The sequence below is a fragment of the Camellia sinensis genome, chromosome 10, assembly GCF_055761805.1.
Source record: "Camellia sinensis isolate YWXY chromosome 10, ASM5576180v1, whole genome shotgun sequence".
NCBI classification, from domain to species: domain Eukaryota; kingdom Viridiplantae; phylum Streptophyta; class Magnoliopsida; order Ericales; family Theaceae; genus Camellia; species Camellia sinensis.
Genome location: NC_138970.1, coordinates 164600635 through 164616614, shown reverse-complemented (window position 1 = coordinate 164616614; position 15980 = coordinate 164600635). Strand labels below are relative to the sequence as shown.

Here is a 15980-nt window from a genome sequence, read left to right as displayed (position 1 = left end):
TGGATAAAGAGGCCCAAGTGGGTGCCAGTTATGCCAGAGATATGTGTTCTTGCCATTCCCTATAACAGATTCGACATAAGGCCTGGCAATGTCTCTTACTTTAAACATCTTCCTCACTGTCCAAGAAGCATCGATAGGAGTCTTCATGTACCACAAACTCTGGTCTTAGTTGATATAAGTGTGAATCCACTTAATCCATAACACATCTGCCTTCATACACAAGGCCCATAATTGTTTAAGGATTGCAGCTCTATTCCACTGCAACACAGACTTAAAACCAAGATCCCCTTCTTCATTAGGGCAACAAATAGCCCAGCTAACTTTAGGGGCTGATTTACTAATATCTGAACCGGACCACAAGAAATTCCTCATAGCTCTGATGGTATTTTTTCTATAAGATCAGCTTGACATGTTGTTAAAACTCATCATCCTGTGGTGCACTGGTCTAAGGTTGTGTGGTTTTCCTTACATGTTCCCAAGTGGTCATTGATTTGCTGGTTGTCCATCCTTTGGTAGACTTTCCACCCTTGACAGAGTTAGGAATTGGGGCCTTACTCAAAATATGACTTGTTTGCTTTGCAATTCTGCTAGTGAAAATCATGAAAATTTATTTTTTAAATGTAGCTATGCAAGTAGTATTTGGAGGAGTGTCTTAAGCTTGAATGGTGTGCCTAATCTAGTATGGATATGCATCAGATTATTTCCTGGGCAGTGCAAAATACGAAAGGCAAGAGTTTTCAACACAATTTGTCCAAGCTTTCTCTTTGTGCTACTGTCTATCATATCTGGCAGGAGAGAAATTTCAGATTGTTCCAGACCAAAGCAAAGCATGTAGTTGATCTTCTCAGTAACCTGCTTGAAAACTTTTGATGGAGAGATGCTTATTGGAATGACTTTGAGAATGATGAGACATCTAGGATTTTAGTATGTGCTTGGAGTTTCTCCCCTAGAATCGTTCATGGATACTTCCTTCTGATGTATTGTTAGCTTAGGGAATGCCCTGGCTTTTTGTTGTTGTTTGTGTTTGTGCTTTATAAAATTTGTCACATTTCAGGAAAAAAAAAAAAAAAAACTATAGCTAACTAATATTTGTAACATTACTCTTAATATATATCTCATTCTTCATGGCCATCTTGCTTGCAAAATGGACTTGCTTTTGATTCTTCAGATTCGGATCCACCTTGTGGAATTCAATTCCTAGCTGATGGACGCTTGGTCTACTTCCACACATCCAAGGATAGTTGTTGCTTCAATGTCTCACGGTTTGGTAAAAAATGTCTTCATCAAATGCCTCGAGGTATTACACGCTTTAGAGATGAAAACGTTGCTGTCGCACAAACTGATAAAATTTGGAATATGTGTGGTACACACTCAAAAAGTATCGGACCAAGATTATCTGCAATAATTTCTATAATAATGGTAGTTTAAAAAGTATTTTTTAAAATGATTTATAATTAATTATGAATAGTGAATTCTTTAGGAAAAAAATTTGTGTCTTTCACAATGGAATCTAAAAGGTGAGATTTCAAGTATTTATATAATTTTTTTTATCTGAAGAAATGATTTATCGAAAAAATAAGTCACCATCCACACATCTAAACTTATAATATATCTTTGGAAGGACAGTTTATGTTCTGTATGTCAATATTAATTTTCCGTTTGTATCATGAGGTGGGAAATGGAAAAATAATAATAATAATTTGATATCTCACATGGGTAAGAAATGAAAAAAAAAATAAAAATTATAATTTCTTATCATCATCGTGCTTTGATCAACAATAAATAAAAATTGACACTTCTTTTTTTGGCGGGGCTTCATATTTGGAAGGATAATTGAGGAATTTTTAAAATTTTGATACGTGGGTTTGTACTGAATATACTCTGTTTTGATAACAGATCTTTAGTTGCTTGGTTTCAGTGTTTCCTTTTTGTTTGTGTTCGTTGGCTAATGGAACAACTCCATTGGATTGGTAGTGAACTTTTTTTCACAAAAATAAAAAAAAAATTATTTGCTAAAATAAAATGATTTTTCCAGGAAAAAAAAAAAAAGAACCGCATTTGTTTATATCATTTTCAAACTATTTTTAGTATTATGTAAATTATACCAAACATAGTTCAAATATTTTTTAAGCAATTCAGATTTTCTTACAGGTTTAACATGCATATCATACTTCACCCTCAACCTCAACGCTAAGAGCATTCGTAGTGAAGTAGTTAAAATATGTTATGTGTTAGTCTTTATGATTTATTGAGCTTTCATCTAAAATTTTAAAAATAACATACTCTTATTTTTTATTTTGAAAGACACTGACAGGTTGCACATTTTGAGAACTAAAGTAAAAAAATATATAAAATTGAGTAGTAAAGTATAACAGATGGCATACTTTAAATACTATTATTGCAATTAAGCCTATAATATATATGTATTGAAGATATTAAAGAATTGAATAGTTCTATCAACATAGAAACCAAATTCCTGTCGATTAATATGTATTTTGTGTCTAATTCTATTTCTGATTTTTGTGTTCACTGCGCAACTACAAAGAATTTGAACCACCTTAAGGTATGGCACTCTTACGTGGCTAGGTACAAACATTTATTATAGCCCACTTTAAGAATGCAAGCTCAACCCTAATTGAAGATCCAAAGTTTTACAATTTTGCTTTGAACCAGACAAGGAGGAAGAAGAAGAAGGGTTGAAGATGACAGACCGCGACCCACTTTGGATCGATCGGCGGTCGTCAGAGTGTGTCAGAGTGAACATACAAGGATCCTGCTGAAATGGTAAATCACACCAATTTGACACTATGGACCCATTGACATGCCTATCTTGATCAAATCTACTAAAACTAATTTGAGACTCATCAAAATGAGTACTAGAAAAATCATAAAACCATGGAGTGTTAGAGTTTTGGAAAGGTTGAAGATAGTAGTTGATGCTAGCCTTTCTTGCTTGAATTTGCAGTCTCTTTTTCTTCATTCTTTCCTTCTTGTGAGCATTTTGATGGCCTCCCAACGCTTGCGAGTTTACGAATTCCTTGAGACAGAATTGGCACTCGAACTTCTTGTCATCTGGTTCGGTTTTCTTGTTTGTTTCCTGGGTAAGTTTTTCTGTTTTTAAGGAAACTCTGGTTGTTGAATTCACACTTTCATGATCATTGCTAACATTGTTGTTTGGGTGAAGCTCAAACCCAAATAATCTGAGCTTCTTCTCAGGGAAGGATTTAGAAGAGTATTCACAATTAGAGACATCTTTTTCCATATCTACGAAAATGAGAAATAAAAAAAAACTAATATTTTGAAGCACAATGATCTCTTTGTTTTGCATCTATTCCTTTTTATAGTGACTTAGGTTTTTGACAATGCATTGCACCTCCAAACAATAGTTTTATAATCTGTAGTTGGTATTTCCTAGAAAAAGAAAATAATAAATAAATAAATTATAGTTTTATGATCATCATCAGCACAAATGTACAAGATCAATTATATAAAAGGAGGAAAAATAGTAAAAGTCAAACTATGAAACCTATATTTCTCATGCAATATTCGTTTATACGATAAATATGCTTTGTCTCCAAATCTCTTCGTTTTGTCCTAACAAAATTTTTAATTATTAATTTATATGAAAATCTCAAGGTATGTGAACCTTCACACATGATTCAACAATTAGAGTGTGTTGAAACAAAAAGAAAAATATTTTAAAAATAAAAAATCTCATGCCAATTTATACCTAACCTCTACGTGTTTATAACCAAAATTATGTTTAGAATTTAAATCATATTCGTTTTTAGTGTTAGCCACGTCAAAACAAATTAAGGTCTTGTTTGGCATGAACTAAAAAATTCAAAAAGTCAAAAAATTAATATCTTATTCAAGTCACATCATTTTATTTAAGTTATATCACTTGTCTACCAAATCACTTCAAACCCAACCCATATCCAACCTATATTTTATAAAAAGTTAAAAAATATTCTTATTTAGTACATCCCAAATCACTCTTAAATTTACATAACATATTCAAATTTTTAAATATATATCATTTGAAGTAGATACACCTCATACTTTTCCAATCAAAGGATTCAGTACTATGTTTTATTAACTAGGAAATCTATGGTCTATGAACACTTTAACCTTTAAAATATATAAAGCATAAATTACAATATTACCACTTGTACATTAAAGACAAGTATTCTATGCTCACAAAGGATAGAAATATTATTATATTAATCTTAATGACAAAAGTCAAAGAAAGATTGGGATGTGATCAGCTGGAAGGAAGGGGCTCTAACTTTACACCAAATCTATATTATTGTACTTTAATACATTTTAAATATATATATATTTACATAATATTTAAGGTTACTTTGCTTGACCAACTAATTAGTGGATACATGCATTGTTATCTACCAAAGCATATCATACTAATATTTAGAAATACTGTATATTATATAAATATATTTTTGGATGACCAGTCTTGTTCATGTTTATACAATAATGTTGAGTGGTCTAGAATTCTGATTATTCAGCACTAAATGAAGCTTCTTTGTAACTCTCCTTCCACAAACATACAATTTAAAATGAATTGAAATAGAGTAGTGTTAAAATAAAAAAAAATAAAAAACTTTAGATAAAATTAATACAAAATAATATGGTAAGTTTAATTTTATCATTTAAAGCAAATTAAAGACCTATAAAACATATATTTATATTTTTAAAGGATCTTTTTAATTTATACACATAAGACAAATGTTAAGAATACTTAAAAAGATGAAAAAAAAGTACATTTAAATATGAGTCATTAAATAAAAATAATTGTATTATTAAGTTGTGTTTAAATCATAAATTTAGATTGGAATTAGAGAATTTTTATCCATTTCTCACTCATTTTCCTTTTTATTTTCAAATCATTATCAAAATCAATGATCCAAACATAACTAATAGAGGTACAAGTGCACTTATGCCCGGTACAAGTGATAATCATGGTATGAGACATATAAATTGTATATTTTTTATTACACATCCTTATATACAAAATATATAATCTTTTAAATTTGTTGACGTGTACCTACATGTAAATAAAATTTATTTTTTAAAATATAATTTTTGCCACATTCTGATATAAAATTCTGTAGAAAAGTATTTTTTATTTAAATAATTTTTACCTTGACCATGTTTTGGGATGCTCTTAAAATATGCTAAACAAAGGAATATAATAAGTGGGTAATGATGTAAGCATATATACTAAGAGTCTTCAATGAGATCTAGGCATAGATCTAGGCATATCTTCTTAGAGTTGGCAAAGCTATATTTTATGCCCAAAAAATGTGTTCATGGGATTGAGGTCATTGGCAAATATTATTCAAAAACATAAAAGCACTAATGATGGACAGGTGTTGTAGTTGTACCCCACTTTTGGTAGGTTTTGAGGACATATTATAGAAACTATACATTAGATTGTGCTTTTATTCCATGATTTTAAGATCTTCCATTGGTGGACTTCTCGCAACCAATGCACACCTCTTAATTCTCATCATTTCCCCCTCCTTTTCATTGTTTTTATAGCCTAATAAAATTGCCTTTTTTTTATTAAAAAAAAAAAAAAAGAAGCTTTAAGAGGAGAATTCCAAATAGGCATGCTATAATCAAGCATTTCACTCTCTTCTATAAAATAAAAATGTGGAATAAAATGAGGCTGATCTTGGGAGGATTGGATTATGGTGGCTGGATGGCTGGTAGGTGGGTTATATTTGATTGATTGATTTTTGTCTCATCTCTTTGTCTTGATCCCTTGCTTAGAAATGGAATTAAGAAGTGGGTCCCTACAAAGAAACTTAATACTTGCAATAGAATGATTTTAGATAAGGTAAAAAGATTTATTAAAATTTTTATCCAAAGATTTGTATGATTGTGAGATTTACATATGATTTATGAGTAATGCTACGTCGCTCGAAAATGGCTCTCCCGAATTCCCCTAAAGGCAAAAACGACATTGTTTTTGCCATTTTTTTTTTGTTTTTTTGAATCAGAAACGAAGAAGAAGAAGAAGAAGAAGAAGAAGAAGAAGGGAAGGGAGAAGAAGAAGAAGAAGAAGAAGAAGAGAAGGGAGAAGAAGAAGAAGAAGAAGGGAAGGGAGAAGGGAGAACTGGACAGGAGGGGGCATAAACCAGGGGCGGAGGTGCGGTGGAGGCGAGGCGGAGGCTGAGCTGCTGTGACGATCGGCGATCGGCCGACGATCGGCCGAGCTGCTGCGACGGCTTCTCTCCCTCTCTCTCTCTGTTTCCATTTTCGGGAGATTCGGAGGGGGAGCTCATTCGAACTCCCAAGCTTTATCCATAATTTATATGATGTGGGCCTCACGCTATACGAGATATTTGATAAAAATTTTAATTAATTTTTTTAATACCTAACATTTTCCTTCGAGATATTATATAACATTACTTAATCAATTAAATAATCAATTTTTTTTTAGGGAGAATAGAATTTCATTACTACAAATAGATTTTTTGTATTAAAGTTATTCAAGCATTTGATTTGTTAGAAATTCTTCATTAAAAATGTCATAAAATTTTCAATATTATGATTCCAATTATTTTTTTTACTCTCAAAATGATTAGTTAACATTCTTCTAGAAATGTAAACCAATTTTCTACTTAACTTAAAAATATGATTCATGTTAAAATAAATAATTAAAAATCACCTTTCTTATACTAAATGGTTCCAAATTCTGAAATTATTAAGATTCGTAATCACATTATTCTCTACTGATATTCTTACCATTTAAAAACTTAAAAGAGTGTTGAGTGCAATCCAAAAACTTATAAAAATTATCTTTAAAAGATAAATTACATTTTATCCTCTTTATACTTAGTCATTTTTTTTTACTTTGACACAAAAGTTTCGTTTTCTCACTTTAACCTTTCATATTTCAAAATTTTTACAATTTACTATTAAAGTTAACTTCATATTTAAAAATATTTCATATAAAATATCACAATAACTGTCACATAATAAAAAAAATATTTTATTATATTAGGCTTTAATTTATGTCAGAGTGTGAGTTATAAGTAATAAAATATTTTTATATTACGTGATTGTTAATATGTTATTTTCTGTTTAATTTTTAATAAAAATTAGTTTTATAAATAAATTGAGAAAAATTTAAAACATAAGAGTTAAAGTAGAATAAATAAATAAATTTTAAAATTTTCAGTGAAAAAATGATTAAACATAAAATAGGTAAAATATAATTTATTAAAAAAAAAAAAAAGCAAATAACTTCTCACCCGCCCAAGAATGCCAAAATTGACTGACCAACATGATTGGTAATGACAACCTATTTGATTGTCTTTTCATTGTCTTTTGTGTTTTAAAAAATAAAACAATAAAAGTTATAAAAAGAAATATACCACGTCCACATTCAATTAGGGGTTGTTTAGAATGATCTAAATAAGTGTATTTTTTATCTTTTTATAAAAAGATATGTAAAAAAATAGAGAAGTGATCTGATGAAAAAAGATAAAAAGATAGATTATTTTGTGTATACCAAACTTGACCTTATGCCATTTGATTATAATTTATTATCAGATTAATTATAACTCATTATTATATTAGTTATAATATTATTTTAATTATGATTTAAGAATTTTTTTATTATATCTTATGTGTGTTTGGTTATAATTTCATTTTATTTTATTTTATATAATTATGACTCTCACATGATTGAATTATAACATTTGTGATAATTAAACTTACAAATATCTTGCCGTTCCAAAAAAAACTTACAAATATCATAACTTGTATATAGTGCTATAGCATTACCCTAAAAAAAATTACCATTAAGTGATATTTTAAAAAATTTATTATAAATTCAAGAAAGATTATAGTTATTAATATTTATAAAAATTTATTGTTTATTTATCATTAATCCTTAAAAAGGTTTTTTTTATTGATAAATCTCATTTGGAGGTATTCTAACTCAATAAGTCCACTAAGAAAAATTATAACCTAATTAATCTTATGTATTTATATTTTTATTCTATGAGGTTTTTTTTTTTTTTTTCTTATTTGTATTATTTGTTGGAATATTATACCCTTATGTTTATTTTTGATATGTATAGAATAGAAAAGGATATCAACATTTCCTTTTTGTTGCTATCACTATTTTAGTAGTTACCATTATTCACGTTTTTCTTTTTGATTAGTTTTATTCACATTGATGGTATTGTTTCATTGTGTTAGGGTGAAAAATCTAAAAATCCCCTAGATATTGCTTTATGACTTTGTATCAATTTTAAGCAGTAGATAACAATCCCAATCAAGACAAATCGACATAACGATTTTAACGTGGAAAAATCATAATTGGAGTACTTCCAATTATGATAAAAAAAATCACGGGTCAAAGCCACAAAACAATCCACTAAGAAGACAAAAGGAATTACACAAGTGTACTCTCAATTACCTAGTGAATCCATGCCCGAATTGAACCGACCCCTATATGCCTCTTCCACCACGGTCTTCACCTCGGAATTGTCTTGCCCAACGTTAAATCCACAACGCTATTGTCAAGTCACGACGATGAGCCACTCCAGAATCCATCAAAACTTCAGACTCGAATTCCCCAAAATTCATCGAAAAACAACTCTCTCTTTTGTATTGAATAAACAAACAATCCTTTGATGTATATTTCTTAAATCATGAGTTGAATACTCAATCAAACATTAAAGAAAATTAACAAAATAGTCTCAAAAGAAAACCCTAAAACCCTCAAAGAAGATCTAAAAAACGTAACCCTAGATTTGGAGCAACTTGAGATTTTATAAAATCAGAAATCGTGAGGTCCGCTCGAACGTAGGAATGGACACTTGAGTAGGGACTCTATAACGCGTGTTCCAAACCATGATGTACACTCGAGCGGGGAAATGGACGCTCGAGCGAAAAAGCACACCTCACAGTATATTTGCAGATAGGTCAAACTTCTAGAACCCAACATTTTTCGCTTGAGCGTACAAACGGCCCTCAAGCAGACAGACAACTTTGAATGCATTTTTGCATTTTGCTTCAGGGGCGTTGCCCCTCAACCCTGCCGTGGCGCTGCCCCGGACCCGCTAAGGGGCGCTGCCCCCTAGATCCCTGCGAGCTGATCGAGCAACTCGATCCCCGTCATAGTCAGCGAAGTGGCAATCATGAAGAATTAGCACCACAAAATTTTATGCAAGGCACAATTTGGGTTGGATTCGCATCTAAAAACTCATAGCCTCACTGAAATAAAAGTGCGAAAACAAGTAGAACTGAAAGGAATTTTGTCAAACGGGATTGTCAAGAATAAAAACCTAACATAGGATTTCGAAACTCTTTATTTGGTAGGATTTAGAAACTCTAATTTATACATGGTGGTGAAATAAAATTATGCTCCTCTATTATTGCGGTGAAACTTTGTGTTCCGCCATTGTCACTTTGTGTTCAAAGTTTTGTGTTCGTTCATTATTGCTCTGTGTTCGAAACTCTATGTTTCTCCATTGTTGTAAGTCTAAATTTTGTTTATGTCTAATCAATTTCGTTACAAACATATTCTTCAAATATGGGTTTGGTTTGATTTGGATTGGTGGAATGGTGAAATTACATAGATTGTTAATGATAATGATATTGATAATGATGATGATGAAGATAAGGATGTAGGTGATATTTTTTTGTTTTTTGTTTTTAGAGTGATTGAGTTTTTTTTTAGATTTCTAATTCTATTGCTGCAATGGTTTCTTTTTTTTGTTAATCAATGTAAATGTTCACATTTTACATTGTTTGAAAGTCTGAGAAATAAATGTTGGAATATAGATATGGACATAATTATATATTTTGCAAGATGTGAATATTCACATATCATTGGTTATTTGTTACTATACTTGTTATTTGAACAATCATTTTTTATTACCATTAAACAATTGAAATAGTCATTTTTTTCTTTCAATTTTGTTTAATGTTGTAGTGTGAATGTTTATATTGGTATGAATTTAATTTTTCTAAGGTTAATTGTATGTTAATTATAAATTGTGAACATTCACATTGTATTTTGGTATGAGTTTTTATTTTATTTTATTATATATATATATATATATTTTTTAAGTTTTTTCAAAAATTAATTGTATTTTGTTTTTATTTTTTATTTTTTATTATGCTTGTTGGTTAAACAATCATTTTTGTTACCATTGAACAATCGAAATAGTTAATTTTCATTTTTTTAAATTTTATTTTATGTTTTCACGTTGTAGTAAATGTTCACATTGGTATGAATTTATTTATTTTTTTTAAACTAGTTGTATATTAATTGTAAATTATGAACATTCACATTTTATTTTGGTATAAGTTTTTTTTTTTTTTTCGAAAGTTAATTGTCCGTTTGTTGTTTTTGTTAGTATGTTTATTAGTTGAATAATCATTTTTGTTACCATTGAACAATTGAAATAATCGATTTTCACTTTTTTCAATTTTATTTTATATTTTCACATTGCAATATAAATGTTTACATTGGTATGAGTTATTTTTTTAAAGACTAATTGTATGTTAATTATAAATTGTGAACATTCACATTGTATTTTAGTATGAATTTTATTTTTTCGAAGGTTAGTTGTATGCTTGTTATTTATTGTGAACACTCACATTGTACTTTAGTATTTTTTTGATTTTTCAAAAGTTAGTTGTGTGTTCGTTGTTTACGGTGAACATTCATATTATATTTTGATTTTCATTCAGATCATTATTTTTAAAATTTTAAAATTATAAAAAGATTCAAAATTCATAATTTGAGATTTTCTCTATGGAATGCGGGAGAGATTTTCTTCTTAGAATAAGGGATAAATTTTTTCCATAGAATGCGAGAGAGATTTTCTTCTTAGAATAAGAGAGAAATTTTCTCTATAAAATGAGAGACTATTATTATGTATAAGTTTCAAAATAAAAATATGTGCAAAAAATTAGAAATGGTAATTTGGTCATATTACATTAACTGAACTTAATAAAATATTCAAAAAGAATGTGGGTTAAATAGAAGAAAAAAGATTTATCAAAAAATGGCTATTTTTAAAACTTTCCATTGAAATAAAAATTTACCCAAAGTTAAAACCACTTATAATTTTCAAAATCTTTTTTTGGTGTTATTTTTTTCTTTCTTAAAAGTGGGTTTAAAAAAAACCCTTTAAAATCTCAAAAACAGTTGTCAGAACAAGCGGGCTAAAATAAAGGGTTGTTTGAGGTGTTCTAAATAAGCGTATTTTTTATTTTTTTGAACTAAAAAATTAAGGAAGAAAATATGGATGTTTGGGTTAATTTTTTGACTTTTTATGAAAAAATGTGTAATAAAAAATTACAAAAATTGATTTATAGGAAAAAATTAGGATTAAGAGTTGTGCAGCCGTAATTGTTGACTTTTGGTGAATAGTATTAACTTTTTAACTTTTTGAGTAATTTTTTGATTTTTTGACTTTTTTATAATATTGCAAACTTAGCCTAAGTTTTGTTCTTTTCAAAAAATACAAAGAATGCAACATAGCATTATAGTAAAATACTGTCCTATTCCAACCAAGTTTGCATAGAAAAGCATACCCATTTTTTTCTTTTCAAAAAATTTATGCACTCAGAAAATGCATTTCAAAAATTCTCTAAAAAATAAAGTGTACACAATAAATTTAGGCCATTTCCATTCCCTGAAATTTTGAACCGCATATTGACAAACAAAAACTTTAGCATAAATTTGAGTAAAAGTTTCACTAATGGAAGATTGCTAAATTTGAGAGCCACAAAATAGCTTTGAAATTTTAGATTATGGAGTTGTTTGGAATGACGTAAATAAGTGTACTTTTTATCTTTTTACGAAAAAATGTGCAGAAAAGTAGAGAAGTGATGTGATGAAAAAAAGATAAAAAGATAAAAAGATAGATTATTTTTGGGTTGCCAAACTTGGATTTGGATAAAAAAATTGAGTGAAATTCAATTTGATATAAAGACGTGGCGAGATTACTTAATGGTATTGAGTTGGGTAATAAGAGATCTGACCGTCAATCAGACAAGATCGTGGTTAAGGGTATCAAATTTATTGGTAATGTTCAATTGGGACAGGATGCTAAGGACGAAGCTGTGGTCCACCACGTGTTATTTTTGTCATCAGTGATAATAGTCCATCAGATTCCGTCCCTACACCTGACAAGATATTTATTGGAGTTGGCGAGGGTAATCCTGAGACCTTGATTGTTGATCTTGACCAGTCCGACCGTTTTCGGATGCTAAAGAAAATGAGATTCAAGCTCGTTGGTGGCAAGGACAAAGAGTACATTCGTCACGGGATAGAAGTTGTAGACCGGTTCTTCCCAGTTGATGTTTGGACGGACTACAAAGATACGCTGTTGGGAAATGTTGGAAGCATTCAAAAGAGTGCCATATATTTAGTGGCTGCTACTGTTAGTGGAAAGGAATGCAAAATTACTTTAAGGAGTCAAATGTACTTTAAAACTGTTTAGAATTGTAATTTGATGTATTTTTATTTTTAATGTTCAGGTTAATGGAGGTGGACGATATAAAAACTGGGGTTGTTGAAGGTGTTCTGGCAAGTTATTTCAGTTGTATTGAACTTGCGTTGCCTAATTTATTTTCTCAATTGAGGTTAAGATACAAATAAAAAAGTATTAAGGTTGATAAAATATTGATAAAATATTCCCCCCTTTGCGCACCCAATGCTAGTGGGTTGGTCAGAGTAAATGTTTATGATCGGTGGTTAGACGGTAATGACAGTTTGCAGGCATGGTTTATTTTCCCAGTAGATTGTCAATGCGAGTTAGTCTATTATGGGAATAGTTATTGTTCAATTAACGACAAACAGGTGCCATGGATGGTGAAGTATGGACTTGAAAATTCCAATATTAAAAGGGGGGTTACGTATTGTAAAATGAATGGGTGTCTGAAGTATTCTACGAGTGACATGCCAGAAGATTTGCAAATGAGGGCCCCCTCTATTGTTGTGTTATCTAAAAAATATACTAATGATAATGTTGATGTTTGGCATTGTCCTCCAACGAAGGCCATTCCGATTCTGACACGGACTAAGTCTGTTAGTTTACCGGAGAGGCGAAGAGATTTGTTGTTAGGAGGTTTTGGGGAAAATGGTTCAGTTATTCATGAACGCAGAGGTCGTCTGAGTTTATCAGAGATTGATGTACGCAGAGGTGGTGATGACACTACTGATGTTGATCTTGGTCCGTCGATTTCAGAGGTTGGTGTTAGCAAAGAGGAAGTTGATCGTAGAGGATCAGTTGTTATGGATGCAACAGAATTTTCTAATGTTTTACGAAATGTAATCATTAGTGTAAAAAATAGTGATGTGACTCAAGATGTAATAGTTGATGATAAGGAAAATGTAGTAAGTAAATAAAATTTTGAGTGGTTTCATAAATAAAATTAATAAAATTTTTCATTAATCATGACAGTGGTTACATTAACATCAAACCATTCTCTCATTTTTTGGGACATTGTATCTAACCAACTACTGTCCCCATTTGTTAATAAAATACAAGGAATTTCTCCTCTAATAGTGAGATCTGGTTGGAACTTAACAAATACATGGAAATCTCTCTGGCAGCCTATTAAATTCTTCATTAATTCGGTAGGGACTGTCGAGTATTTGATGTCGTCTATGACGTTGTAGACGGCGTCTTGGTCGTAGTCCTTGAAGCTTATTCTGCCGGAGAAGTAATTGTGTCGTCTGAGGCTTCTGGCCCAGGTGGTTTTGCTTGTTCTTGAGGGTCCTTCAAGGTAGAGGGAGATTGGGCGGATGGGCCTCTGCTCTGGTTCTTGTTATTAGAGGAGGAGGAGAGTTCTTCGTCAGTATATAAATTGTTTATATTATTTTTGTGTATCCCTAATATAAGGAAATCGTCTTCCCTCCAAACGGAGAGACAACAATTTTGACATAACTCGTACTGAACGCAATTTCGACTTACAAACAAAATATTATTTTCTGTCCATTTTTTTACTTCTTCATTTAAAAAAGGAAATGAATTAAAAGGGCTAGTATATGGGGGCCTCTCTCTTTTGTAATGATCCCTGAAAAATGTTTTTAATTGGGGGTATTTTGTGACGTAATCGGTGGGACATCTTTCTTTACAGAGAGTAAAGAATTGTTCCTCCGTTTCTGCTTCGCCAAGTATTCCCCTCCAGAGTTCGTCTCTGTTTTTCGAAGGACTTTTCCCCTTAGATGAAAATTCTCCGCATTCGACGAACTCGCCCCCTTTCTATATATACTGTCGACTTGCTGTTGGCGAGTAGAGTTTTTCTATATTTGGATGGTAGATCCTCCCATTGGTTCCAGTGAGATCGAAAAATCTCGGGTTGGAGGTTTGGATCTTCTTCGTGCATTGAACCATGGCATGAAGGTGAGAGTTTCCATCTTCATGGAGCTCCCTTGCGACAAGTATGTAGTATGGCTGACAGGCTAGTTGGAGGAGAGATTGGAGGAGTTCTAAGAGCTATTCTTTTAGGCATGGGCATTGTGGGTAGGTGAGGAAAACATTCTTGGCATAAAAACGGAAAGAGGCTTAGCGAGGCATTATTTAGCTTATTTAGTGATTAACACTTAACTTACACAGGTATGAATGTTGTTTGTCGAGGCTTTATATAGGGGGAGGTCACACCAGCTGGAGGGGGCGCTATATATAATATTACTAGCGCCCCCCTGTTGAAATTGTACCCGTTAGGCAATTTCATCCGTTGATGGACGTACGGATGGTGACGTGTAAGGCGGAGATTAAATCTGTACTGGTGTGAGTAGCCGGGGCTTGGTGTGAGTAGACGTGGCCATCTCCTGTCCACCCACATGTCACGATCGTGGTGGTTTTGCTTGGATATAAAGCAAAGGTGCACAGAATTCCGCGTGAATGAACAGTAATGGGCGGGAATTCAAATTTTAAATTCCGAATCTCTGTATTTACAGCTGTCTATATATCTAGGTCCAGCCTCAGATATTTGTCGGTGGAGAGAGATAAGAGAGATATGCTTTTGCAGTTGGAGAGTTATTACACTGAGGTGATTTTCTGGTACCTTGTTTCGTCCCTCCTTTTCTTTCTGCCATTTTTGTCGATTTATTTGGTATACAATGTTGTACTCCTTTGAAGAGTATCCCGAGAATTACGGGCAGTTCACTCAAATGTGTGTAGATCGCTTTTTGACGTGGCAACTAGGATTGTGGGAAGAGAGTCGGTGGAGAGCTCTGGTGAAGTTTGTTCCTGTGTACGAAGATCAAAGGGCAAAAATATCAAAGCTAAGGTGTCTGAATAGAAGGGTTAACAGAGGTAACAGATCTTATAGAAGTGTTCGTATAAAAGATTTGGAGTTATTTATAAAAAATGGAAGGAATAGGAAGCAGCTATTACCGCACCCCCCTTGCGTACCGGAGGTCAAGGACACCGGCGGTCAGTGGATATAGGCGTAGTTACCGTAGTCGTGCACCTTTTAAGACCCAGTATGTTCGCAGACGGTACGTTCAGAATATTCCCCGATTTATTAAGAAGACTAAGAGGGGAGTAAGGAAATTACAACTATACGATGAACAATTAAGGGACGTTAAGTTTGATAATAAAGGCGTGATGAGATTACTTAATGGTATTGAGTTGGGTAATAAGAGATCTGACCGTCAATCAGACAAGATCGTGGTTAAGGGTATCAAATTCATTGGTAATGTTCAATTGGGACAGGATGCTAAGGACGAAGCTGTGGTCCACCACGTGTTATTTTTTGTCATTAGTGATAATAGTCCGTCAGATTCCGTCCCTATACCTGACAAGATATTTATTGGAGTTGGTAAGGGTAATCCTAAGACCTGGATTGTTGATCCTGACCAGTCCGACCGTTTTCAGATGCTAAAGAAAATGAGATTCAAGCTCGTTGGTGGCAAGGACAAAGAGTACGTTCGTCACGGGATAGAAGTTGTAGACCGGTTCTTCCCA

The 15980-nt window shown here is 31.9% G+C and overlaps 1 protein-coding gene across 1 annotated transcript; it reads right to left on the bottom strand.

Annotated features, from left to right (window-relative positions):
* Nucleotides 1-2611: 2611 nt before the first annotated feature.
* ZFP5 (zinc finger protein 5) lies at nucleotides 2612-3262 on the bottom strand. The gene has a single exon (XM_028254752.2). It carries the CDS (start codon nucleotides 3260-3262, stop codon nucleotides 2612-2614), a length of 651 nt encoding a protein of 216 aa, XP_028110553.2.
* Between the last annotated feature and the right edge of the window lie 12718 nt (nucleotides 3263-15980).